The 27517-nt window shown below is 43.9% G+C and overlaps 1 protein-coding gene across 2 annotated transcripts in view; it reads left to right on the forward strand.

Annotated features, from left to right (window-relative positions):
- Positions 1-6090: 6090 nt before the first annotated feature.
- The window catches only part of SLC9A8 (solute carrier family 9 member A8), a 54868-nt gene continuing 33441 nt past the window's right edge, over positions 6091-27517 (forward strand). Inside the window, exons 1-4 of one of the 2 annotated variants that reach the window (XM_050918132.1) lie at positions 6091-6202; positions 7410-7588; positions 11684-11764; positions 25424-25482. In XM_050918132.1, the coding sequence (XP_050774089.1) occupies positions 6189-6202; positions 7410-7588; positions 11684-11764; positions 25424-25482 (333 nt within the window). In that variant the 5' untranslated portion in view covers positions 6091-6188. Of the gene's footprint in view, positions 6203-7409; positions 7589-11681; positions 11765-25423; positions 25483-27517 lie in introns of those variants that run through there. The other variant, XM_050918133.1, reaches the window with a different exon arrangement.

The following is a 27517-nucleotide window of genomic DNA, read 5'->3' on the forward strand; positions in this document are numbered from 1 at the left end:
ATAAACAGCCTTATTCAAAAAGAATACAATTCAAAACACTCCAGCAACTATAGACATGTAAATACAAAAAAACATATAAATCACTATCTGATCTTTTGTACTTACAACTGGGAAACAGAAGATTAGAAAGGCAGGAGACAGAAAAAATCACTTCTCATAGCTGAGAGAGTACAGGCAGAAGACAAAGAACTCAGACACAAACTTCCCTCCACCCAGATCTGAAAAAGTCTGGTTTCCTGATTGGTCCTCTGGTCAGGTGTTTCAAGTACTTCTTTCCAGGTGTAAGAGACATTAACCCTTAGCTATCTGTTTATGACACATGCCTCAACCCTGACCATGGTCAGAGGGGAGTTCACGGTTCATGGACCACTGTCCTTGGCCATTCTGCTGAGCCTGCCAACAAGGGTGTGATATGACAGCATCCCTGAACAATGTCCTCTCCCTGTGCCCTTTGGATTCCTGTTGGGCTGGATCTGTGTAAGTTTCATTCTTTATTATTTTATGACTGATAATAGTCATAAAGTGTTGATTCTGCTGGTAAATCATGCAAAGCACTACCCACAACCCAGAAGGTGTGATTTATTTACATCTACAACTGTCCTGGATAAACTCAGGATTTATTACTTTAAAATATAGACATATTAAATGAAAAGCAAACAAACTACTGGACTCCAAAGTACCTAAAAATTTTCAAGTAACTAATACAAAGGGTGCAGGAGAGGTGCAATCTGCTGATGGCTCATGCTCAGATCTTTCCAAATATATTTTATTAAGATTAAGATAAGACACATTAAATAGATATAAAAACACATCTATTATGTGAAGGGTTTGAAACAATTTTCAGTATTTAATCAGTCAGCCTGAGAGAATCCTCTCCATGTGCCCCAAAGCAATAAAGCAAGTACATTACATGGCTGTCTCTTCCTCTCCCTTCTTTCAATGGCATGCTTAGCTTTCCTCTCTAAAATTAATACATATCCTGAGTTTGATAGCAAAGGTCATTCATCTTCAGTCCACTAAGCGTACAATGAGTTCTCTTTCCTCAACCCCATTCTGAAGTGTAGGGGTGGGGATGGGAAATAAAATAAGGAACTGCAAGCTGATGATCTTCTGACAAATAGGTAATTTCACAACTGTTCATTAGCATCCACTGTGTCTGGCATGGGTCTGACAGCATTTGAGGAGCTGCTGTGAGCCTGAGCCTGAGGAATGCTGAACACATCTCGGCGCACTGACCACCTCTGAAGTGAAGGTTTTATATCAACAGGATGGATGTTAGAGCACTGCTGGTATAATCAGGGCTTTGGAGTGGAGCCCAGAGCTGGAGCGTGGAGCAGCTCCAGAGCCGTGGAGCTGCAGGTTTTTGCCTAGAGCTGGAGCAGAGCCGGAACACAGCTCCAATGCCCTGGGTATAATCCTTCTATAAACTCACAAACATGCAAGCAAGGGACATGGACCATCTTAGGCCCATTTAAGCTCTGATGTTACATACAATCTTCAGAACACACAACTGATTTTGCCTGCAAAGTAGGCCTGCATCCCATTTTCCACATGCAGCTCCAACAGCCAGCCATTGTCCTGCATGTGCAAAAGTGGGCACCCAAAATCAGAAGCTGACTTGAGGTCAGCTGAAAATTTGATCCCTGTCTTATGTTTACTCAAAGAAAGTAATTCCTTTCACTTACTTTTTCCCATTGCAGAGCCAAGATCGCATGGTAAAGAACATCTTATAAACATATTCGATAAAAAGGCGCAACTTCAGCTATTAGTTTCACTGATGTAAGTATATCTCAGGTTCTCCTATAGCTCCCAATTACCACAATCTTTAATGTATTTATCTACACAACACCTTGTGAGGTAGAGAAGTACTATTTTCTCCATTTTACAGATGGAAAATTGAGCCAGGGAAAGACCAAGTGACTTGGTCAAAGTCACATAGGAAGTTTGTGGCACAGCAGGAACTTGACCCCTGGCTTTCTAAGCCCAAGGCCACTACCCTAACCACTGGATCATCCTTTCTTTCTTCAAGAATAAATCTAAAGTAACTCTGCTGACTGACTATATACTGGTATAACTGAGAAGAGAATTTGCCCTAGATCTGAAGATTAATTATTTCTCCCAGGCTTCCAGTGCACGGGTTACATATAGTCAGGTACTCACGTGTGTCTGCTCTTAATTATAATCATAGTTATTTATTTAGGCTACTCTGTATTATTTAAGAAATAAGATTAAATACAATGATACCTACAGCCACATCATTTTGAATGAATTTTAAACAATTATGAAATTCCTGGGATCTTTTAAAAGAAGCATTTCAACACACACATTTGCCAGCAGATGCTCATTAGACACACATCAAAAAACCACAAATGAAAAATCTGCAGAAAGTCCTGCAAAAAATGATCAGTTTGTGTTGTGCTGGTGTTCTCAGAGCATGAAGAGCCCACATGAGCAATTATGCCAGCCTAGTATTTGGTTCAGTTACTGTCAGTGTCACTGACAGTAAGTTTGTTTTTTGGTTCCTTCAGTGATGTTTCTAGGTCAGAATGTCAAGCACTGTATTATGTTCCACCTCTGAATCAAGAACAGGAAATAAGGATTGTTCCCGTCATCGTCACAGAGTATTATATAGTTTGTAAGCCTATATGGTCTGGGTCCTGGCTGTCTGAGAGAGGTACCAATGAGATCACCTGAGATAACTCTGCTAGCCACTATAGATTTGAAGGCTGAGACTTGATTTCAATGGAGCTATAATAATTTACACCCCTCAAGTTCTGCCCTGGAAACTATAAACTTTCTGTATTTCCCTATCTCCATCTATGTCTTCCCAGTTCCCATACACAAACACCTTATATGCCTCCCCTGGTTCTTTGTATCCCCTTCCAGGTCCATCTCCCTTGCCCACATTCCCTGCCCTCCTTTCCTATGCTCCTGGGGTCCCCCTGCCCATATTGCAACCCTCTTTCCATTCCACGTCAACACCCTGCCCTCCAATTCATCGTCTCCTTCGGCTTTCCTTCAGAGCCCACCCATACTAAGGCTGGGAGCATGGCTCCGTGCCACCCTTCTATGTGTCTCCGATTCTCTATTCTCAGTCCAGGTCCCCCAACTCCCCTCCCCTTTATTCCCCTTCCCAATTTCTTGTCCCAATACATTTGCTCTGGTACACTGTCCCCCCTAATCCATTCCCCACTTCTGCCCCAGTTGAGTCAAGCAGCTGGAGTTAAACTGACCTCCTTCTATATTGTAAACAGTTCTATTACTGGCTCTGCACTTTAGACACATTACAATCCCTTTTTATTAAAGGCTCATCTCTTCAGCAAAGCCAACAAACAAATGTGGAGCTTCTAGAACAGTGGTTCTCAACCAGGGGTACACATATCTTCTGGGAGTGTGCAGAGGTCTTAGGAGGAGTGGGGTTCATCGACTCATCTAGTTACTTGCCTAGTTTTACAACAGGCTACCTAAAAAGCACTAGCGAAATCAGTGCAAACTAACATTTCATACTGACAATGACTTGTTTATACTGCTCTATATACTACAGACTGAAATGTAAGTACTATATTTATATTCCAATTGATTTATTTCATAATGATATGGTAAAAATGAGAAAGTCAACAATTAGTGGCTGTGACACGTTTGCATTTTTATGTCTGATATTGTAAGCAAGTAGTTTTTAAGTACGATAAAACTTTGGGATATGCAAGACAAATCAGACTAGTGAAAGGGGCACAGTAGTCTGGAAAGGTTCAGAGCTACTGACTAGATCACACCAGTCAGGAAATATAATAACCCTAAAAAAAGCACCATAAAAAAGTAAACTCCAGCTAAATTTTCAGACTACCATGGCTAGGTCCAAGGGTCTGTCTTTTTGTGCCAGGCATAGCTCAGGTGACAAGGAAGGGGCACAAGTGGCTATAAGATGCCTTTGTTCCACACCAATCCTAGGACCATCGGATGACTGAAAGATGCTTTATGCTGGGCCAGCTGCCCATAGCTCCCTAGGACCATTCCAGCAGCTAAGGCACATCACTAGGGCACACAACAGCCCTAGCCATGTCCCCTTTTCTCTGGGTATGCTTACTGCACAAGGTTCTGGAGTGGGTGGCATATGAACCCTTACGGTGACTCTAACGCTTCCACTGATCATATCCATCAGCTTTAGAGAAGTATGTTACTACGTAGCCACCCAAAGCTGATTGTACAGGGAAAGTTGTGGGAGTATATCTGACCACAAAAAGACAGGAAGCCTGAGTCATAAACACGACCCTTCTATAAATTGCAAGCATAGTCCTAAAATGGGGGCGGAAGGAATAGCAGCTCCTCCACTTTTAACATTTTTTTTAAACACACCTACATTTTATTACATTTTGATGCATGTTAGAATAACATTCACAAACACATATACAAAGTGAGTATGTAAGTGTCTGCAAAAACCCTAACACATTACTGGATTTTGTATGCATAATGAATAACAATCCCAATTATTAAACTTGGGTTACAGCTTCAAAAGGGCCTCCAGAAATGCACCCAAAATGTGCAGGCACATATGACTGTGTGCACAAATCCAGCCATTTTTTTGAGGCACTCATATTGGAAAGTGAAGTGATAGATCCTTAGATTCCTTGAGGGGCTGAAAAAGAGTCTTACAACGGAATAACATGGCACAGCTATCTAGTTTAGTATTTACACTGTAGTATCTCACCTCCTTACAATCTTCAATGTATTTTTATCCTCACAACACTAAAGCTCTATCATCTCTATTTTACAGATGTAGAACTGTGGCACAGAGAAGCTAAATGACACAGGTTACACAGGAAGTGTGTGGGAAAGCAGAGAATTGAAACTGCATTTCCCAAGTCTCAGGCTTATGCCTTTACCATTCAGTTGACCTTTCCCTTTCTTCTGGCACAATTTGGTGACATTTTTATGAGTTACTGACATTTTCATCCAAGTATGTTTTGACACAGATTTTGATACACAACATTCTGATTCAGCTTGAGGGTAGTTTGATACAATGCTATTTAGAGACAATTGCATTTTGGTTTAGCATCAGGATGAAAGAACCATTCTGACACAACATGAAAATATTTTGAAATGATGGATTATCACACTTCAGTGATTGAATCATAGAAGATTAGGGTTGGAAGAGACCTCAGAAGGTCATCTAGACCAACCTCCTGCTCAAAGCAGGACCAACCCCAACTAAATCATCCCACCCAGGGCTTTGTCAAGCGGGGATAACATCTAATTTCAGTGGTGCTTCCTCCGAACCAATCACTGCATCAAAACATTACCATGATCAGACAAAAATGACACTTGGCCACGCTTCCAGGCACACAGCGTTTCGGTATCATTGAATCGGATCACGGCATAAGGCGACCTGCGAATGCAGAGATGTTTCTTTAGGCAGCACTACACGTAGACGCGGTGTGAGGACACAGCGCGCGGGCACAGCCGCACAATCACACCATCAGCTGACGCAGCGTTGCTGGCCAGCACTTGCAATTGTAGGGTGAGGCTGAAGCTACTGAGTGTTTTCTTACAGCCCCAGCTCCTGCAGCCATGCGATTACACCCGGGGCTCGACTTCCCTCTAGAAGAGTTAAGTCCGACCCCCCGCCCGCTCCCCAGTTGGCGGCTGTGAAGCATCGCTTGAAGCCGTGGCGTGGCTGCACCAACGTGTCACGCCCTGGATGGCGGTGACAGTAACCGCAGGGGCTGTTATGCAAGCTCGGGATTCCCGGGGGGGGGCAATTTACGATTTGGGGGCTGGTGACACCAGCGATGCCATGACACAGCACGATGCCATGGCAACCGCGTGAGCACACAGCACACTGGCATGACGCTGCGGCTGCTCTCTACCTTCCTCCCCCCGAACGCTCCCAGGGGGGTGGGGGTTGGCTCCCATATTACGGGACGGACAGTTCCCACTCGTCACGTGACACCACCCCCGGGTCACGTAAGCTGTTCCTGCACCTTTTCCGTCCCTGTTAAACTTCACCCTCCCCGCCTGCGCCTGTTCCCTCGCCCCGCCCTTTCTCTCACCATAGAGTTGCCTGGAGCGGCGCCGCCGCCGCCGCCGGCAGAACCCGGAAGCAGGAGGCGCACTGCGCAGCCGCTCCCGACCCTGAGCCCTGTGGAGGACTCAGGACGAAGGGGCGGGGCCGGGGCGGAGCGAGCGGCACGATGGCGGAAGTGGAGTGAGTTGATTCTGTGTAGGGCGCTGCGGGATGAGGGGAGTGTTTGCAGGGCGTGGGGGGACCAGGTCCTCTCCCCAGCGGGGTCACCCCCTGGACGGGGCGGGAATACGGGGGCGGGAGGCCGAGCCCCTCATTTGAGGCCCAGCCCCAGGCCTGGGGCTCTCGCTGTGGGGGAGGGGCACTGGTAACCACCCTCCAGCTCCATGTGCCTACCGCCCCCCCCCGGGCCCTGACATCGCTACTGGCCCCTTGTGAAATGGGGCCACCCGGCGCTGCCACTGGTGCAGGAAGCGCAAGGCCCTCTCCCCTTTGAAATGGGTCTGTCCGCAGCCACTGCGAGCCCCCCTGTGCCCCTGCTCCTGCTGCCACATTTGTACAGGCATAACGAGCCCCTGCCTAGCACACATGCACTGATGCACAAATTAACCAAGAGGCAACTCTGCGAGGCTCATCTGAGCGGCATGGGGCCTGCCCCTTCCCTTGGTTTGTGAGTGAGCCAGCCTGCCCCCGCAGGTGTGTTTGTCTTACGGTTGAGGTTTGGCACGATGCAAGCCCCATGGCTAGGACATGTACAGTCAAATGATGGCCAGGCAGTACTGGTGCACTGGGGTGTAGCCGAGGGGTTTATCTTTAAAGGTGGGAAGGCTTAAGTGCCATTAAAGGAATCATAGGCACATCCCAGTTTTAACATGGTAACAAGGCAAAGAATAGTCATCAAATGTCCTGATGCAGTATTTAGTGTATGAGGGAGGGTCCATCGAAATATTGCCACTGTGCCAGGTTCAGTAGCATGCAAATGCAATACCATGGCATCTCCGTAGAGGTGTCTTATTTGTATTACCGTAGATGTGTTCCACTGGACAAACTATACAAAATAAGCCCCTGTCCACACTGCACACCTTCCATTCATCTGTGTGCTAAATCCTAGCTCCAATACAAAGTATTCTTGGCACATGTGAGTGAAAGAATTCAGCAATAAATTATTCCATGAGCCTGAAATCCTAGTACTTGCGCATGGTCCCATTATTAGGGACCACTTCTTTTAAGGCAGCTGCACATGATTATCATTAATTCTGTTGCCAAGATAACTTGTTGGTGATGAGTTTTGTTTTTAATCTTTCAGTAGTTTTGTGCTTCCCCCTGACCAACCTCCCCCACAATGTCCAGCTTTTGCGAAGTCTAATCATGTTCTGTATTGCCCTGACAGGTTCTCAAATGCTACCCATGAAGTCCTCAATGTCACCCTCCACACCACGCTGTCCGTTACTACTAAACTGGTGGTTCCTACACCTGCCAAACCTATCCTTCCAGTGCAGACTGGAGTCCAAGCTCAGCAAGAGGAGCAATCCAGTGGCATGACTATATTCTTTAGTCTCCTTGTATTAGGTGAATACTGAACTGGAAAATCTCTTATTGTTCACTGTTGAGTCTGTGTTATGTCTGAAACATTTGTAAGATGCATGAGTCCTGGGGATACTTTTTTAGGTTGGTGCTGTATTTCTCCTGCAAACCCCTAGCCACGAAAGTTTGTCATATAGACCCAGATTTTTAGAAAAGTTGGCTATGCAATTACATGACCAAAAAGGTAAGCTTGTGGATCTGAGTGACTCTGGAATAAACTCCTAAAGGAAGTAAGAACCCTCACAGACCTCACCGCCTTCTGCTCCAAGTGCAAGGCATGTTTCTTTGACCTTATCTTTAATATAAACACATAGCAATGTGTGTCCCCTACCAAAACAAAATACTGTACTATGCACAGTTTTTCCCTTGAGAAGAGAATGAGAGGACATATGAGAGACATTAGTCATGTCGCTTAAAGCACTGCTGGAATGCGCTCGGCTTTGGTGAAGAGTGCAGTGTAAGAACCTGTATAGAAATTGCATGCACGGTTACCGTAATGATACACAAATTAGGTAACTATGGATAATTGTGGCAATTTTCACTATAGGCATGTACACTTAGCCAACTTGAACACTAATTTGTGATAATTGCACAGATATTTTGCACATACAGTTGCACACTCCATTTGTCTGAAAATCTGGGTCATCAGTAAGTCTGTTTACATTATACAACTTTTTGAAAAACAATGTTAATTGATATCTTTCTAGTGAAGGGGGTGGGCAAACTGCCCATGGGCCACATCTGGCCTGCGGGACAGTCTTATTCGGCCCCCAAGCACCTGGCCTGGAAGACTAGCCCCTGGCCCATTCCCTGTGGTCCCCACTCGCCCACAGCCTCAGCTAGCTTGCTCTATCACCAGCGCAGTACTCTGGGCGGCGGGGCTGAGAGCTCCTGGGGCAGTGCAGCTACAAAGCCCGGACTGACCTGATACTCTGTGCTGCGTGGCGGTGGTGGCAACGTGACCCGGCTCTAGCTGGGCGGCGCGGCTGTAGTGCTGCCAGCCACTGGTGCTCCAGGCAATGTGGAAAGGGGATAGGGAGCAGGGGAGGGTTTGGATAGAGGGCAGGGGAGTTTGGGGTGGTGGTCAGGGGGCAGGGGTGTGTATGGTGGTCTGGGGGGGAAACAGGCTTGAATGGGGGCTGGGATCCCAGGAGGCAGTCAGGAAGGAGGGAGAAGTTGGATGGGGCAGTCGGGCAAGGATTCTGGGTACAATCAGGGGACAGGGAGAAGAGGTGGTTGGATGGGGCAGGGGTCCTGGGGAGGGGACGGCATCAGGAATGAGAGGAGGGGTTGGATGGGGTGGCGAGGGTCCTGGGACAGTCATGGGACAGGGAGTGGCAATATGTGGATGGGGTAGGGGTTCCAGAGGGGCTGTCAGGGAACGGGGATTGGATGGGGCAGGAGTCCGGGGGGGAGGGGGTGGCAGGTAGGAGATGATGGCTGGGCCACAACCCCCTCCTCTAACCGGCCCTCCATACAATTTATGAAACCTGATGCATTTCTGAGGCCAAAAAGTTTGGCTGCCCGGATCTAGTGTAAACTATACGGTAGTCAAAGCTGTAACAACACAATTTCAGTAGCGTGTTTAAGGGGTTTGTCCTACCTCTGGCTGTATGAAATACAAGCAAAGTGGGGGACCTATAAACAAACCGCAATAAGAGATCCTTTCTGAAGAAGTATGTAATATTACTTGCTTGGTTCTTCAATATATTCTAGATTATCACTTTTTGCGGTGTTGATATGTGGCTTGTGTTACAATCTGGCAAACTGAGTAGGAAAGTATGTGTGTGTTTGTCATAACAGCAGATTTTATAAGTCCTCTTGGATAAAATCCTATGTGTGTCACCCTCTTTGAAGTATTTTGTATTAAATGCAACAAAGAGAAAATCCAGTCCTTTAGATATATGCACATTTCCCTCTGATATTCTCTCTGACCAATGCCAGAGTGATATTTGAGTAGGTATTAAAGAAAAATCAAAACAAAATGCAATAGATCAGAAAAAACATGAAGTTTAAAAGAAAAATTCTGAGTGTGTGTGTGTGTGTGTGTGTCAAATGGAATTTAAAAGGCTTATTCATGGTAAAGTTTCTGCATCTTTTCCTAGGGCTAAAGAGTAGGGTCACAATTCTTGGCTGCATTCCAGCCCCGTTACACCACTCCAGCAGCATAATAGATTTTGGAAACAGATGAATTTCCCTTTCCTCCCTCTTTTTCCCCCTCCCCCCAGCAAAGGAGAGTTTCCAGAGCAGTGGATAGCCAATATAAGAGCTCTGTGCTGCCCCATTCATAGCATCTGACAAAGAGTGTGGTGGGGATGAAAGAGGGTGTGGCCAGAATGCTCTGGGCTTTGACTGTTTTGGATTGTAAAGTGGCCCCTAGACAGCCATGAGAAGCTGCCCTAAATTAGAGTATCCCAAGGAACTGCTTTACTTCTGGGCTGGATAGGTCCCCATTTAAGCCCAAAATTCAGCGGGCCAGAAGTGACACTGCTTAGTCTCTGGCCCCAGGTTTCTGCAGTCTGCTTATCTATTAAGACAAACCCGAGTTTAACTTCAGGACCTTGTTTGGCCAAAAGGGCCTTTCTTCGTAACACTACTGTCCATTTTATACAGCATCCAAGTAGATAAATGTGGCCCGCAAGCTCCCCTGGCCTGTGTTATGCGCCCTTAATCTTCCTTGCCTTCCTTGTGTGACACTTGAACCCTTCACAAAAACATTTGAAGCATTTTCTTGTCAATCTCTTGAGTGCTTCATGTCATGCCCATAGAAGAGGGTGCGGGCAGAGCAGATTAAATAGTATCAGTTACCAACTGGGCAAACTTGCCAGGAGAATAGGTACCAAATAGCTATGGAATTAGATGGACAACCAACCTGCCATCATTGTAATATCTGCTGGTAGGAGTCCATTATCTGAGCTTTCAGTTGCACCACGATATTTCTTTTTTGTTTAAAGGAACAGAATAGAAGTAGATGCTGGCATTTGGCTCTACTAAATAGAAATTGTATTACTAATAAGGCAGTAGTAAAAGCTTTACATTTACAAAGCGCTATATAAACATTAATTAATTGCCCAGATTCCCTCGTGAGTATCCCCATTTTATAGATATGAAAACTGAGATGCAGAAGGTAAGTGATTCGCTCAGGGCCAACACTTGTAAGCAGTACAGCTAGTATTACTGTATATATCAGGAGTTTCTGCTCAGTCCTCTAGTCTACGGGGCCTGTCACTTGTAAATGTACTAAATGCAAAGCATGCTGTGTGTAAGGTGCCTACCAATATGAGTATAACAATGTGCAGAATTCTGAACACAGAGGCATGACTTCAATTTCTGAACAGTATATAGGGAAAGTCCTTTTCAGTGGAACAAAGGACAATAAGTGACAAGTCCACTCATACTGTAGGTACTTGAAAATCATTATTTTCAGTGAGGCCATATTCTAAAGGAATAGCATATAAAATAAACTATCTGTTTGAAAGCCACCATCAACTCTTGATCAGAAGTATATCAGATTGCCCCCTTGAACAAAGACAGTTCAGTGGTAGCTAGGGGGAGTTGCTAAAGCTTACCATTAGTAAGAGCAGTTCAGAGAAGCTTTTTAGTTCTTGAATCAGAAACAGGTTTTGTTGCAGTCTAGTTGCAGGAGCCTTGTGGAGGCTGGAAACTGAATTAGTAAAAGACCCCCAAATTCTTATTTGGCACAGTGAGGTAAGGGAATGAAAATAGCCTTAGTAATTACTTTTCTGCTTTGTCACAATTAGCTTTATCAAATATCAGAGTTTAAAGACACACTCTTGGGATTGACAGGTCCATAATGTGATGTGTATTTTTATATATATATATGTGTGTGTGTGTGTACATTCCCCTTCCCCCTGACTAATTCATCTCTTAATTATTTTAACCCATTTCTAGGAATCATTGAAATATTTGAACAACAGTCTATAATCTGATTACTTTCAGATTTATTTTAAATTACTAGGAAAGTTTCACAGTTTGTATTCATGGAACATTGTTTAGAAGAATGTCTTTTTCTGTCCTACCAGTTACATATTTTAATACTGTTTTACTTCTTCCCCACAGCTATCTGCATCATATTGGTGCATTTACTGATAAAGTACAGACTACATTTCTTGCCAGAGAGTGTGGCTGTTGTTTCTTTAGGTGAGTGTTTCTGTGACCACACTTTAAATATTTTTGAAGTAAACTTGATTTATGTTACAATATTTTTAGATAAAAATAGGGTTTACATACTTTGGTGCCCTCTTTAACTGGTGTGACAATGCCTGAACTACTGTGTTCACTTCTGGGCTGACTATTACTAGAAAGATGTAGGCACACAGGACATAGTTCAGAGAAGAGCAACAGGAATGCTAGGGATGGAAGGACTAATTTATGAAAGAGTTAAAGAGCTAAGCATGTGTTATGGCCTTTCAAAGTGATACATGTGGGCAGACCCTTATTACTGTGTGGAATCCTATTGAAATCAATCTAACTCCATGAGAGCACATTTACATGGACCACTTTGCCTGACTGGGGCTTGATGTGTTTTATGGGGAACCAAGATAACGCTGTAAATATCTGAAAGGTGCAAGGACTACGTTGGGAGACGAAATATCTCACATGGTAAAGAGGGTATAACTGGCATTAAACTAATAAAAGGAAACTGGAATGGTAAATATCATAAGACTCTTTCCGACAGTGAGATCCATTACTTTGGAATAGTTTCCTGTAGGAGGAAGTGAAAGCCCTATCTTTGGAATGATTTGAAAACTAGATTGGACAAAGCGAAATGCGTTACTGCATCAGTTGGTGGATGGACAAGATGACCTACCAGTGCTTTGCAGTGTTGTAGCTGTGTTGGACCCAGAATATTCGAGATACAAGATGGGTGAGCTCATCCTGAAGAGGAGCTCTGTGTAGCTCGAAACTTCTCTTTCACCAACAGAAGTTGGTCCGATAAAAGATATTAGCTTACCCACCTTGTCATTTGTCATTTCTAACATCTAAGGGCCAGATTTTCAAAAGAACCCTGTTCCAATTTAGGCATCTAAATTGAAGTGACTAAATTTTCAAAAGTGCTCAGCACCCAACCGCTCCCATTGTTCTTCATCGGCTGATGAGTGTGATAAATCAGCCAGTAATCAAAAAGAAAAAGGAATCGTCACCCAGTGCTAGTGCTAACATTATAGAATCTTCAGGTCAGATTTTCAAAAGGGCTGAGCGCTGCCTTCAGAGCTCAAATGGAATTGCTGGACACTGAGCGCTTCTGAAAATGTGGCTCTGGGTTTCTGTAATTTTAACACTACTGCTGGGTGATGGTTCCATTTTCCTTTTTTATTATTCCTACCTGACTTATCACAGTCAGTTGATTGGAAACATGAAGATTGCTACTCGGCCTTTCAGAAGTTAAAATTGGAAGAGAGGAGGAAATCTCAAGGCTCAGTGAACAAGCCAAGATTAAAAAGATAAACTAGCCAGTAAGGTCAAATGGCAGGATGTTGCTAGTATGCCATATTTCCTTACAGAGTGCTTTGTCTTTCTGTCTAGCTTTTGAGACCCTGATTCAGGAGAGCACTTAAATATGTGCTTAAGTCTCATTGACTTCAAAGGTGGGCCTGAGTGAGGTGTAATTCTCTGCAAAACTGGGATGCATCTAGGAGGAGGGGAATACTTTCCCAACTTCCTCTCACTCATGCATCCTCATTAGCCTGGGGTAAGATACAATGGTGGCACCTGCTACCATGAATCTTATCTCCATTTATGAGGTCAGTTTATTTTAATTGCAGAAGAACTTTGTGTGGTACATGTGATTTAACCTACTCCGAGAATATAAATTTTACTAATAGCCTGAAAACTTGTCTAGATTACTAGATGCTGAACTGTCCCTATTGTACACATGGACTCTTTCTATGACTTGAGGCAAGAGAACACCACCCTTAATTCAGATCAAGCTCTTCGCCACTTCTCAGTAAGTCTGAAAAGTCCATGAGCCTGATTCTGCTCTCACAGTGGTTGTACATTGGTATAACTTCTGATTTCTGTGCAGTTACTCCTGACTTACAAATCTGTAAATGAGAAGAGACTCAGGACTCAAGTAGATACTATATTGTCTAGAGGTCCCTATCACTGAAATAGATTATTTTACTGACGTAAGTAACCTCAGGCAGCAGCTTTTCAGCTGTCTGTGTAACTGCTTACCATAATCTTTGTGCAGTGGTGGTATTTTTACTTTAGTCACTAGTGGCACTGACACTGTCAGCCTAAAAATATACCACAAAGGAAAAGATGCTTAGCTATAATACTAAACTAAGGGTATGTCTTTGCTACTAGCCGGATCGGCGGGCAGCGATCGATCCAGTGAGGATCGATTTATCACGTCTACCCCCAAGCACTCTCCCGTCGACTCCTGTGCTCCAGCTTGGCGAAAGGTGCCGGCAGAGTCAACGGGGGAGAGGCAGCAGTCAACTCACTGTGGTGTCTTCACCACGGTAAGTCGATCTAAGTACATTGACTTCAGCTACGTTATTCACGTAGCTGAAGTTGCGTAACTTAGATCGATCTACCCCCACACCCCCGTGTAGACCAGGTCTAGGAGTGTAGTAGTGTCATACCTACTGAGCAAGTAGTTCTCATCTTTCTCCTGGACTTCTGCCTGCTGCATTTTCTGGTTGGTTAACTGTGTTTTCATACAAATTCTCAAAGCTGTCCCCATCAGATTACTGTGCTGGAGGAAACAAAGCCCTTCGGTGCTTGCAGAATCTTAGGGCTTTCACAGAAATAAGAATGTTGCAACCTTCTGGGTGTTGTGCCACAAGGATCCTGAATTCAGAGTCCTTTCTAAGTGGAAAGGAAATCAGATTCTCTCCTCCCCAAGCATAAGACTTATTGCAGTTGCTTTTTAGTTCACAGTACTTGATTTATGGCACATTACATTGCCCACAGCAAGATCTATATTAGGAAATCCTTTAGCTTAAAGGGACACTCATCTGAAAAATCATATTTGGGCACAGACTGGTCTCAAATTGAGAAGCAAACAGTTCATAGATTCCAAGGCCAGAAGGGATCACTGTGATCACCAATTCTGACCTAGCTAGATTTCTAGAACAGCGGTTCTCAAAGAGGGATCCGCGGCCCCTTGAGGTTGTGCAAGCAGGTTTCAGGGGGTCCACCAAAATAAACCCAAGAGCAGGGCTGGCATTAGACTCGCTGGCGCCCACGGCAGAAAGCGAAAGCCCAAGTCCTGCCACCCAGGGCTAGAAGCTGAAGCCCGAGCAATTTAGCTTTACAGGGCCCCCTGTGGTGCTGGGCTCTGGGGAATTGCCCTGCTTGCTAACCCTTAATGCTGGCCCTGGCTTTTAATTTACTGGGTATTCAGAAAAAGTTTTTGTGGCACAGGTGGGCCGTGAAATTTTTATAGCATGTTTGGTGGGGCTTCAGAAAGAAAAAGGTTGAGAACCTCTGCCCTAGGGCAGGGTTTCTCAATGGCTGGTGCTGGTTTCTGAGATCTCCCTGACACAGTTTAGGGAAGCAGCAAGCCAGTCTCTAGTATCAAAATGATCGAAAGACACTGTTCTAGAAGACCAAGCATTTCCTGCTGTATCTAGATTTATTCCAGCAAGAGGCAGCTTATCTGTGTTTATCTAATTAGACTGTAAGATCTTTAGGGTAGGGTAGTATCTTTTCATGTTCTGTAAAACGCTTTACATATTTCAGAAAATCTGTTTCTTTTTCCATTACTTGGTGAGGTGGTTTAGAGCAATGATGTTCACACACATTAGTGTGAATGTGGTATTTTGCTTCAACTGCAGTAAAACCCAAAGAAAATATGATATGATGGGGTTAGAAAAGCAGCTGACAGGAAACAGGGATACATCAAACATTGACTATGACCCCTTAGGGCAATTTTGCTTTTTCATCAAGGATCAACATGAGATTTAATAATGCTTCATTGTGAAATTATGGAATGAGATTAAATTGTGATTATTCAGTGCTTGTTAATAAGTAAATTTGCCTAATAACTATTTCCTGAATGTTTTACAGTATCTGTGCTACTTGAAGAGGCACATACATTCTGGGCCAAATTCTGCTTTCAGTTCCTTTACTCAAGTCAGTTGGAGTTACAGACCTTAGAATTTGGCCCAGCATGTGCAGTGTTCCCTCAGAAATTGAGTGACTTTATCATTAAGGCAAATATATTAATAGAAGTCATTGTTAGAAAGGGAGACTGCCAAAATATCTACTTTGTGGTTTCCATATCAGGGCTTCAGTGTAGTGTAAGTCTGTTTGGAGGGACAGAAGAGGATATCACCATCCCTCTTTCCTGCACCGCATGCACAACTTCCATTTCTTTTGGCTCCTAATCCAGTTAACTATCACTGTGATTTAGGTAAACTCAGATACAATCTCCATGCTGAGATGTAGCTATTCACTGATTGCTCCTTCCGCTTTGGTTTTGGCCTCTTACTCTTGGCTCATTTGAAGATTCCGCCCCAAGGGCTTTGCAAACAACAGAGTTTTACTGATATGAGAAACTAATCAGTGTTACTTTACTAGTCCTTCTGGGGAACACTGTCCAGGAACAGCAGAGGCTCTCTCTCTCTCCCTTCTGCAGAGCATTCACAGCAGCAGTGGAGGATTGTGGCTGGGCCACTGTGGCCTGTACTCCTGCTAATCACTCAACCCCAATAGAGACTGCAGTGAAACTTTCTAAGATCTCTAACTAAGTAAGGCTGCTACTGCAGCTCAGGGTTTGTAATAGGTAGTGGTGATCACAGCAAAGGCATCTGAAGATGTTTCCAAATTGGATGGAGTATAAGATTGTGGGGGAGGGATAGCTCAGTGGTTTGACTATTGGCCTGCTAAATGCCAGGATTGCGAGTTCAGTCTTTGAGGGGGCCATTGAGAGATCTGGTGCAAAAATCTATCTGGGGATGGGTCCTGCTTTGAGCCAGGGGTTGAACTAGATGACCTCCTGAGGTTCCTTCCAACCCTGATAGTCTCTGATTCTATGATTGTCATGGGCTCACAGGCCCCATGCTCTCTCAGCTCCCTGTGATCCCTGGGAGGAACCCCCATGAATGCGACAGCCTTTCTTATGGGTTACACTCACTCTTGCGGTTAAGCTCTGCGCTCCACCACCTTCCAGAACTGCACTACTCTGAGCCTTCAGCATCCCTGTCTCTCACTGTGGGCCTCCTCAGGAAGTCCACTCGCTCTCTGGACCCCTGGGGCCTCCACACCCAGAGGGCACAATGCAACCCCGATCTCCAGACTGCAGTGACTCTCAGCCAGCGTAAAACAGAAGGGCTTATTGAATGTCTGAACCCAGCACTGGAAGTTCTCAGGGCCCTTGAGCCTCGCACGTCTCAGCATAGTCCAGCTGACTCTGTCTCAGTTCCAATGGGCTCAGGCTGCTCTGTCCCCAGTCCTTCAAGCTGATCATCCTGTGTTGCCTTCCCCAACAGCCCCTTCTCCATCCTTTGTGGTTCCAGGCAAACAGGTTACCTGGGCCTCTTCCTTCCATCCTTTGTCCCCCCACTGACTGAAATCAGGTCACTGGGGTCTACTCTCCTCAGCCCTTTGTCCTCACACTAGCCAGAACTGTCTGACTTCCAAGATGGGGTGAGTCTCTCAGTCACCAGTTGCTAGGGTGCCCAATCTCCAGGCCGTTGTCTGGGGTCCCAACTACTAGGCAAGGTCACACGTGATGCTCTGCAACAAAAAACACCCTCTCCCATCACCTTGTTAAACATGCAGCACGTAGGGGAAACAGAGACGCATACAGTATTTATGCAAACCATTAAGAATAGTTCCCACTTTGTCACAAGGATAATACGTTCAATGCTGTTCTGAATGTAAACTATTACATAGCTACTGTCTTTCCAAATCTAGACCTGGTGTAAGCTGGTTCAGTTGCACTGAAGTAAATGGGGGCTGTGGCTACTTACATCAGGGCTGTGTTTGGTCTTGATCTTTTGAGACTTATCTGTTTAGTTTACCAACAGAATCACATTTTTGCTCTTGTCAGCTCTGTAGAGGAAATACAGCTTCCGATTCATTAACAAAATTGCCAGCTAATAGCCATAATAAAGAATCCTTATTACTAGTGATGAGATATGCAGCTGAAAGAGCACAGCTACGTTTTCAAGTATCCAGTTCTGCCTGTGTGCCAGAGGTTAAATATAAGCAAATGTGCTGTGGCAGTCACTGAGGGAGAAGTAATAGCATGGCAGAACAGTTATTTTTATAATCGCTTTTCTGCCAATGATCATCTTCTTAATTGTTAGTTCCTTTTGCTCTTGGCAATTTCTAGCCACGCTTTTCTTATGGAGGGCAGGGGATGAATGCATTCACTGGACCACATTCTGATCTCCCTTACTCAGATGTAAGTCCCAAGTAACTCCATTGAAGTTAATGGAGTTACACTGGTGCAACAGTGATGGGAGATCAGAGTCAGGCCCTTTGTTATCATTGGACAGTAACTCATTTCTCGAGACAGTAAGGATTATTTTCAACAAGGAGATGGGTATTAAGTTATCAAAGGAATGACTTTTGGCCTTTGACACCATTAACTTTCCAGCTTGCACTTTGATGAAAGCGTTGAGCAATAACATAGTAAGAAATCTGCTCTGGTAAAAGTGCAGCCATCAAACTAACCTCTAAGGAAGAGCAGTTTTAGTGTCTGCTACAAAACAAGGTGGGTTTCCTCCATTATCCAAAACCAACACAGGAGTGTTTTTTCATTCTGCATCCCTCCAAACTAATATACTGATGAATTCTATGTGGACAGCTGGATTTCCTTTTTTATGGTAATCATAGTGGTGTCTTGCATGTTATGTAGCTAGAACTAGGTTGTACCCATTAAAAAGTCATAAACTTGGTATAGCTTGTGCTTCCTCCCATGGACGGTGTGTGCACCCCCTGTTTGGGAAGGCTAGCTCTCTGCCCTGCTCCTTCCATTCCCCCCCCCACTTGATTTCACCAGCTGGCCCACCAATGCCGCCCTGTACCCGGCCAGCCTGCCAGCCAGTGCCTGGAGCAGTCCAAAGGAGCCCTGAGCCTGGGCCACCCAGAGAAGCTCTGAGCCCTGCCATGGCCCAGCCCTGGGTCTGCAGCGGGAGGCATTAGCTGAGATTTGAGGAGTCAGCCTCCCCCGGCCTCCATTACCCGCTGCCAGTGCTTCTTCCCTTTACTCCTCTTTTCCACTCACACTGCTGCTGCCTTATGAACTTCTTATTGTTCAGTAGGCTTATGGCATTAGGGGAAACTCCCATCTACCTCTGAGGGATATTGGGACATTAGAGATTGTCACCCCTCCTGTTCGTCCTTATTTCCTCATTGCCTTTCATTAATTTTTGTGTATAAATAGGCTGTAAGTTCTTCATAAGCCCTGTGCTGCTCTTCTGCTTGAAGCAAGTTTCACCAGGATACAAGATACACTGCACACGGTTTGGCTATCTCCTGTAATAGCTGAGACCAACTGCTGATTCTCTCCTCTCTCACAGTTCAGGGCAATTGCACCCTGTGTCTGCCTGTCTGTGGTCCAGCAAGGGCACGCAATCTAGGCTCCTCAGCCATCCCTTCTCTTTGTCAGAGACCTGCATCTCTCTCCCTCCTGACTGGGTTTTTACAGGCTGCACAGGTCCCTGCCTACACTGTTATTTGCACAAGCCAGATTGCCTAGATAGATCAGCATCTACAATTTGTTTTCTCCTCAGAGTCTATGAATAATTGTAGTTGCCCATACTTACAAGTTACCACACAGCTCCTTATAAGCAAACATATTTATTCTTAAGGTGAAAGCATTACCAAGAAAACATATAAGAACTAATAAAAAATTCCTATTCACATGCTAAAAGCTTACCAGAGGTCACCCATCAGTCTTATGTGTCCTCAGTAAGCCAAAGTCATTCCAACCCTTCCTAGAAAGGATTGGGTCCCTCCTTGGGCAGACTGACCTGTATGTTTGCTTGGTCAGACAGCAGTCCCTGAGTCAGTTTAAACTCAGGCCATTTATCCAAAAGTCCTTTCTCTGCCTGTTGGTCTCTGGAGAACCCAGTTTGAGCTAGTATTTGTGAGCCTCTCCAGATGATGGTACATCTTTGGAGACATTACAGCCTGAGTGCATTTGCCTAATCATAGAATCATAGAATATCAGGATTGGAAGGGACCTCAGGAGGTCATCTAGTCCAACCCCCTGCTCAAAGCAGGACCAACACCAACTAAATCATCCCAGCCAGGGCTTTGTCAAGCCTGACCTTAAAAACCTCTAAGGAAGGCAATTCCACCACCTCCCTAGGGAACCCATCGCAGTGCCTCACCACCCTCCTAGTGAAAAAGCTTTTCCTAATATCCAACCTAAACCTCCCCCACTGCAACTTGAGACCATTGCTCCTTGTTCTGTCATCTGCCACCACTGAGAACAGTCTAGATCCATTCCCCATTCATGGCATCTTATTGGAGCAGCTAGTTCTGGATTCCAGAAGAGAAGAGGCATGTCTGGATTTACCCGTAAACGGCGCCCAGGATCTGGTGCAGGAGGTGAATACAGCTGAACCACTTTGTAATACAGACCATAATGTAATTGCCTGTGAGGGGTAAAATACCAAAGAAGCCCACCACAGAAGTATTTAAGAGCGTGTTCTTGTCACAAGGTTTGTCAGCAGTCTGGTGGCATACATGCTAGTGGTCTCCAATGCTCAGGGAGGGTAAGTGAAGTCAATGACTCAGAAGGAATCCTCAGTGCAAGAGTAAAGAGGTGGTAACATTATAAAAGTCTGAGATAGATTGTGTGTAGTAGGCTCAGTGTCTAAGTGCAGGCCAGGTGTAGGTACCTTCTATTCCCTACATGGGACCTAACCCCACGTTTTGCCTTAGCAAAGAGAAGGTGTTAGACTTCGTGCTGTACAGCTCCTGTGCTCTGTTCCCAAACTGCTCCGTGGTCGGGAGGGTAGAGTGCTACTGTATGTGTCATTTGTCTGTTGGGGTGTTGCTGAAACAGGACAGAGTTGAGGTTGCACTGTGGGATGTTGTGAAACATAACTCTCACTTCCCCTTCTGATAACCAAGGGCACAGGAACCTTACCCAGCAAGGTCACATTCTCATAGTTACCCTGCATGACATCTGTGTAGAGGGCTCTCTGAGTGGGGTCCAGCAGAGCCCACTCTTCCTTGGTGAAATACACAGCCACCTCCTCGAAGGTCACCGGCCCCTTGATTGGCTCCAGCACTGTTCTTAAATCTTGGAGGAGGTGTGGTCATGCTCCCCTATGGAATGATATATAGTGATACATAAACTTAATACAGTAAGATCTCCCAATGATATTGCAGGAAATTGCCATGTCTGTTACAATGTCCCCTCGAAATAATTACATCTTGAAATCCTGATGTCTATTGTAATTCAAGTCCATTTGATCATATCTGTTACTTGCAATATCTATTAAAAAAAGAAATGCAAACTTCAGTGTTAGATTTAGAGCAGAGTTGCAAACTTCTGCTTTCCCAGAGCAAAAGATTATTTTTTTCCAGGCAAGGTAAAATATATATATATTTTTATCATCATGGAAAAGATATATGGGTAAATTTTGATTTATTTAGATTGTAGCTCTCCAAGTAGGGACTGTCTGCTACTCTGTTTGTGCAGTGCATGGCACAATGGGGCCTCAGTACCTTCATCTTTAGGCATTACTATAGTAAACGTGATTAATAATACATAATTTGTGCCTAAACTGGTACATTTTCATGACAGTTTTGCAAAACTGATTTAGAGGCACGTACTTCTGATCAAAATGCAGATAGTGCATTCTCCATTCAGTGTACACTTATACAACTGTTTTTGTCACATTGTCTTAACTACTTGATGAATTCCTAGAAGCAATTTGTAATAAATGAACTTTGCAAAGCTGCAGAAGACTAAAGATTATAGGTTATATTTATTATGTTGATAAAGAATCCACCATTTTAATGCAGTTGCATATAAAACAAATAAAAGGAAGTATTTCTTCACACAATGCACAGTCAACCTGTGGAACTGTTTACCAGAGGATGTTGTGAAGGCCAAGACTATAACAGGGTTCAAAAAAGTGCTCAGTAAATTCATAGAGGATAAGGTCCATTAATGGCAATTAGCCAGAATAGGCAGGAATGGTGTCCCTAGCCTCTGTTTGCCAGAAGATGGGAATGGGCAATGGGAGATGGATCATTTGACGATTACCTGTTCTGTTCATTCCTTCTGAAGCACCTGGCATTGGCCACTTTCAGAAGACAGGATACTGGGCTAGTTGGACCTTTGGTCTGACCCAGTATGACCATCCTTACATTCTGAAGCTGGAAATTATATATCTATTCTTTGAGAATAAGCCACCAAAGAAATCTACGCAAGTATTATAAAAAGTTTATAATAAAAAGTTTATTTACATCATGATTACTAGTGTGACTACAATTTTGAGAGGTAGTTGAAGTGTTAGATTAGAATCTAACAGATTGCATTCTTTGACAAATCGCTACCCAGAGGTGTCAGGAGTAAGAAATAAACAGGGAATGAAGATAATAATTAAAATAGATGCAGGGGAAATGTTGACTGCAAACGTTTCAAGTAATAATCCAAGTTGCTACCATTTCCGAGTCAAACAAAGCTAAAGTGGAAAGTTCTCTGAATAAATTTCTGGAACCGGTACAACAGACAGTGATTTTTCTGGTGCCCTGATCAGAACAGGGAACATAATATTTTTTTAAGAGGGAACAAAAGGCTTGGTGAAAGGTTTCTAATGCCCATGCAACTATTGTGTGGTGCAACTTGTGATTTAGCTCTTCCACCTTCCCAGAAAAAGAAGTTCTCCCAGATGGGGCAAACCTATTCATGCATCCTGAACACACAACTAGATACCTGTGGAAGTAGAAAGCGAAAATCAATAGAGGGCGTCAATTCCTATTAGGTTCTGAACAACATCCCTTGGCTGCTGAGCACCCTCCAGTCCTCTTGACATCAGTAAGAGTAAAGGGTGCCCAGCAAGCACCTTGAAGGTTTGGACACATGCCAGGTTGCCTGTGCCCCTTCTTCAGTGCTCCTTTGCTCCATTACTCATGCGTACCTAACTGTGTAGTGGTGGTACGGTGGAGAGCAGATTGAATTGACCTAGACTGTTAGCCACACCTCAGTCAATGACAGATTAGTGTTTAAACCCAGGCTATAGCTCAACTCTCCTGACTTTCAAATTGCTCCAGACATATATTTGCCTTCAGTGTTTGATGATAAATGAAAGATAACATCTTTCATATCCACTTCTCAGTATTAATAATGTTACTACAAAATTATATGTTGCAATATCTAAAGCAGTGGTTCCCAAACTTGTTCCGCCGCATGTGCAGGGAAAGCCCCTGGTGGGCTGGGCCAGTTTGTGTACCTGCCGCATTTGCAGGTTCAGCCAATCGCGGCTCCCAGTGGCCGCGGTTCGCTGCTCTGGGCCAATGGGAGCTGCTGGAAGCAACACAGGCCAAGGGACGTACTGGCCGCCACTTCCAGCAGCTCCCATTGGCCTGTAGCAGCGAACTGCGGCCACTGGGAGCCTTGATCAGCCGAACCTGCGGATGCAGCAGGTAAACAAACTGGCCCAGCCCACCAGGGGCTTTCCCTGCACAAGCGGCGGAACAAGTTTGGGAACTGCTGATCTAAAGTAATTACAGAGCAGCAGAGGGAGAGAGAATCCTTCCCCGGGCCATATCTATACAATCATTTCCTCTTCCTCTGCCAGTTTCCACTGCTTCTCCCTCCTGAATGTCCCATTTGTATTCACCTTTCACTTGTCTCTTCGTGCCTTTGTGATTGCTTCTCCTCCACGCCTGTAATTCCCTCTCAATAATTGCAACAGAGAGTCCTGTGGCACCTTATAGACTAACAGACATATTGGAGCATGAGCTTTCGTGGGTGAATACCCACTTCGTCAGATGCATGTGATTGTTCACTAAGTCACGTCCTTCGTGTCACTGAAGTACGTCTGTTAAAACACTTATTCCAGCGGGGAGATTCTCAATGAAAATCTATCAAACTTAGAAAGTACATTTGAAAAATACACTTCTTGAAGTCTCAGCTCCTGATTTTTGCTTCCTATATGTTTTTCTCATTTGGATTATAAATTCCCTAGAGTATATTCTGTCATCAGTACTGTTTCTAACAGAGTCAAGCCTACTGTGGGTGCTCAGCAAATAATAATCAATTTCCCAGTCATTGGCTTCCAGCGTAGCTCCCATCCCAGAGTGGAAGGGCTACAAATTGGTGATGGGACTTAAGAATTACCATGGTTGATTCCATCCTGCATCAAAGAACAGCAGAACTTTGATGTTCCTGTATTAACATTTTGTTCTTGGTCTCCTTTCAAACCATCTCACTGAGCAATTATTTGTATCCGCTTGGACAAGCCCCTTAAAATATTTTTGTATGAAAGAAGGCTTAGTCCTCGTGGGACATCATGTGTATGATGCATCCATCAGGAGTGGTCCATGTGATGCTATTTTGAAATTCTTTTGATAACTACAGTGTGACAGAGTAAAAATTACATCAGTTTCCTTGAAAACATACTTTAAAACTTCTTAGTTACTTAATCATCTTGTACTTTTCATGCAGTGTATTTCATGTTTCCCAAGTGCTATGATTTGATTATTATGCCCACACTCTATAAACAAACAGAGAAACACAAAAATGGAGTCTGAGTAATGAGATGAAGCCTCATCCCTTTCTGTAGTCCGTTTGGGGCAGGCTGCAAATTATGCCCCTGACTCGCACTAAAAGTTATCCTCCTAGTTTGAAGTCTTCATTCAGATCTCTCTGGAAATGCATTAGGTGGGAGAGCATCGTGAGCTTTAGCAATTCTGCCTTTAACATATTTGGTTTGGTTAATAATTATTCTATAAAACGACTGTGTGTGAAGTGGGCAATATATTTAATACCTGCTGGTGACTTTTACAGTATGTCCACCCATTTGAGGAGTGGTTCTGTCAGCTTCCCCACACTGATCAGAAGTGGGTTCCTAGTTTGCTGCTGCTTGCTAACATCAGGATAAAATTTATCTCTGTGTGGAGGGTCTGTGCACTCTCATTTTCCACTCCTGCCCTGTTCTGATGGTTTAAATGGCTTTAAGCAGAGATTTGGAGCAATCAAATTTTTGAATTGCTCTGCTCCGGCTCCGCACAAAAACCTACTGGTCTGCGCTCCAGCTCCGGGCTCCGCTCCAAAGTCCTGGCCTTAAGTGTTGTGCAGACTTAGTGCTGACACAGGGTTGGATTTCACCCATCAGTCCCTATTTGAATAATTGACTCAATAGGAAGAGAAGTAGGGTTTCTCATTTGCATACAGGTGAAGAACCTTTTTAAGTAAGTAAACCTGCTGTTCACACTTAATGATGAAAGAAATGAAAAACAAACAAATTGCAAAGTTATAAAAGTGTTCTCTAAAATCTATTTTCCTTATTAGTTGTTAACAAAACCCCCTCAAAACCAGTGTACAGCATTTAAATATCCTATCTGGTCATCTTTGGTGCAGTATAAGCATGTTTTATTTTGAAATGTACTACAGAAACTTTAGTAAGATAGAAACAGTCCTCTGATGTGCTGTTCTAGGAATGGGAAAATGTTTTGTTTTATTTATATCTTGCCTTGTCTTTTGCTTTTAATAATGTTGTTTAGTATGCAGAAAATAGGTCAGTGGAGTTTCAAATAACAATTTAAGATCCTCTTGACAGAGAGTCAGTGACAGTAACCTGAAGAGTTATGTGTTTCATGATTAGTGAATTAAGAACGTTGTGTCTGTCTGTCTCTCTCTCCCTCCAGGTATCCTCATGGGAGCATTTATAAAAATTATAGAGTCTCAAAAACTGGCCAACTGGAAGGTATATTTGAAGCAATTCATTTTTTAATGTAGTCATGTTCTCTGGGATTTTTTTAAATGTTGATTATTGTTTGCAATATTAACTATTTTAGGCTTAGTTCCGAAGAGTGGGTGTTTTGGTTTGGTTTGGTTGTTTTTTTTTCTGGGGGTAGGGGAGGTTAGGGGTTTTTTTTGCTGCATAGTATGGTTTTTTCTGAATAACCTCAACCAGATACTTGTGTTTCCCTGTTAAGCGCCTGATTCTGCTGAATAGTAGGTACCTTCTCCAAGGTGTCTTGCCTCTTCTGTTCCCATTGAATTAAATGGCAATAGAGGGTGCTCAGTATCTTGCAGGATTGGAACAATTTAAGTAAGGAACAAAGTTCCATTATTTTTTCTTAATAACTCCCCTCCTGGTTGAATCAACATGCTTGGTACTGTCACTGTGGTTGGTCAGTAGTGTAGGGGCTCTTCTTATAAAATATTGTTCTTATACTCTTACAAATGCAAAATTTTTGCCTGTGACTGTCGAGCCAGTCTTGGCAGAGAAGAGCAGAAACCCTTCATCAAAACTATTTTGCTAAAAATCAAAAGAAGCTGCATTTGCTGATTTTTATATTTTTAAAATGGGCTTTATGTTTTGAAAATTTAGCAGTTGACTGTATTTAGCACCAATGAGTAATAAATCAAACCCTTCCTTAAAACACTCGCATTTTGCACTGCATATTTCTTGGGAACCCCTGGAATTGTTTGCTGATAATGCTACAGAAGCCAGAGGTGCTTGGAGCAGCAGCATTTTCCATACTCTGGGAGCCATGTTGGAAAAGTCACAGAGCAAAGCAGGGCATGCACATGCGTCTTGTTTCCAGGATTTAACAGAAGTGAAGTAGCTGTGCAGAGGGGCTGGCTCTGTGCAGATGTCCCAGGCCCCACACTCTCCATAAGGTGTCTAGTCTGTGCCTCTGCATAACTGTAAAGCCCTGCCTATGAGGGGAGAATGCTACAGCAGTGGCTTCATGAGGTGAATCCTACAGTTATAGGAGGATTTTATCCCCTGCAGGCTAACCTGCATCAGGAAAGCATTTCGCTCTTGATTATTTGATGTTTTACTGCTGATTTATTTTAAGACTGGAATGTTGGTGTGGATGGGTATAGTTTGCTCAGGAAGGATAGACAGGGGAAAAAGGGAGGAGGTGTTGCCTTATATATTAAAAATGTACACACTTGGACTGAGGTGGAGATGGACATAGGAGATGGAAGTGTTGAGAGTCTCTGGGTTAGGCTAAAAGGGGTAAAAAACACGGGTGATGTCGTGCTGGGAGTCTACTACAGGCCACCTAATCAGGTGGAAGAGGTGGATGAGGCTTTTTTCAAACAACTAACAAAATCATCCAAAGCCCAAGATTTGGTGGTGATGGAGGACTTCAACTATCCAGATATATGTTGGGAAAATAACACTGCGGGGCACAGACTCTCCAATAAGTTCCTGGACTGCATTGCAGACAACTTTTTATTTCAGAAAGTTGAAAAAGCTACTAGAGGGGAAGCTGTTCTAGACTTGATTTTAACAAATAGGGAGGAACTTGTTGAGAATTTGAAAGTAGAAGGAAGCTTGGGTGAAAGTGATCATGAAATCATAGAGTTTGCAATTCTAAGGAAGGGTAGAAGGGAGTACAGCAGAATAGAGACAATGGATTTCAGGAAGGCAGATTTTGGTAAGCTCAGAGAGCTGATAGGTAAGGTCCCATGGGAATCAAGACTGAGGGGAAAAACAACTGAGGAGAGTTGGCAGTTTTTCAAAGGAAAACTATTAAGGGCCCAAAAGCAAGCTATTCCGATGGTTAGGAAAGATAGAAAATGTGGCAAAAGACCACCTTGGCTTAACCACGAGATCTTGCATGACCTACAAAATAAAAAGACGTCATATAAAAAATGGAAACTAGGTCAGATTACAAAGGATGAATATAGGCAAATAACACAGGAATGCAGAGGCAAGATTAGAAAGGCAAAGGCACAAAATGAACTCAAACTAGCTATGGGAATAAAGGGAAACAAGA

Source organism: Gopherus flavomarginatus, chromosome 11 (assembly GCF_025201925.1).
Source record: "Gopherus flavomarginatus isolate rGopFla2 chromosome 11, rGopFla2.mat.asm, whole genome shotgun sequence".
Classification (NCBI taxonomy): Eukaryota; Metazoa; Chordata; order Testudines; family Testudinidae; genus Gopherus; species Gopherus flavomarginatus.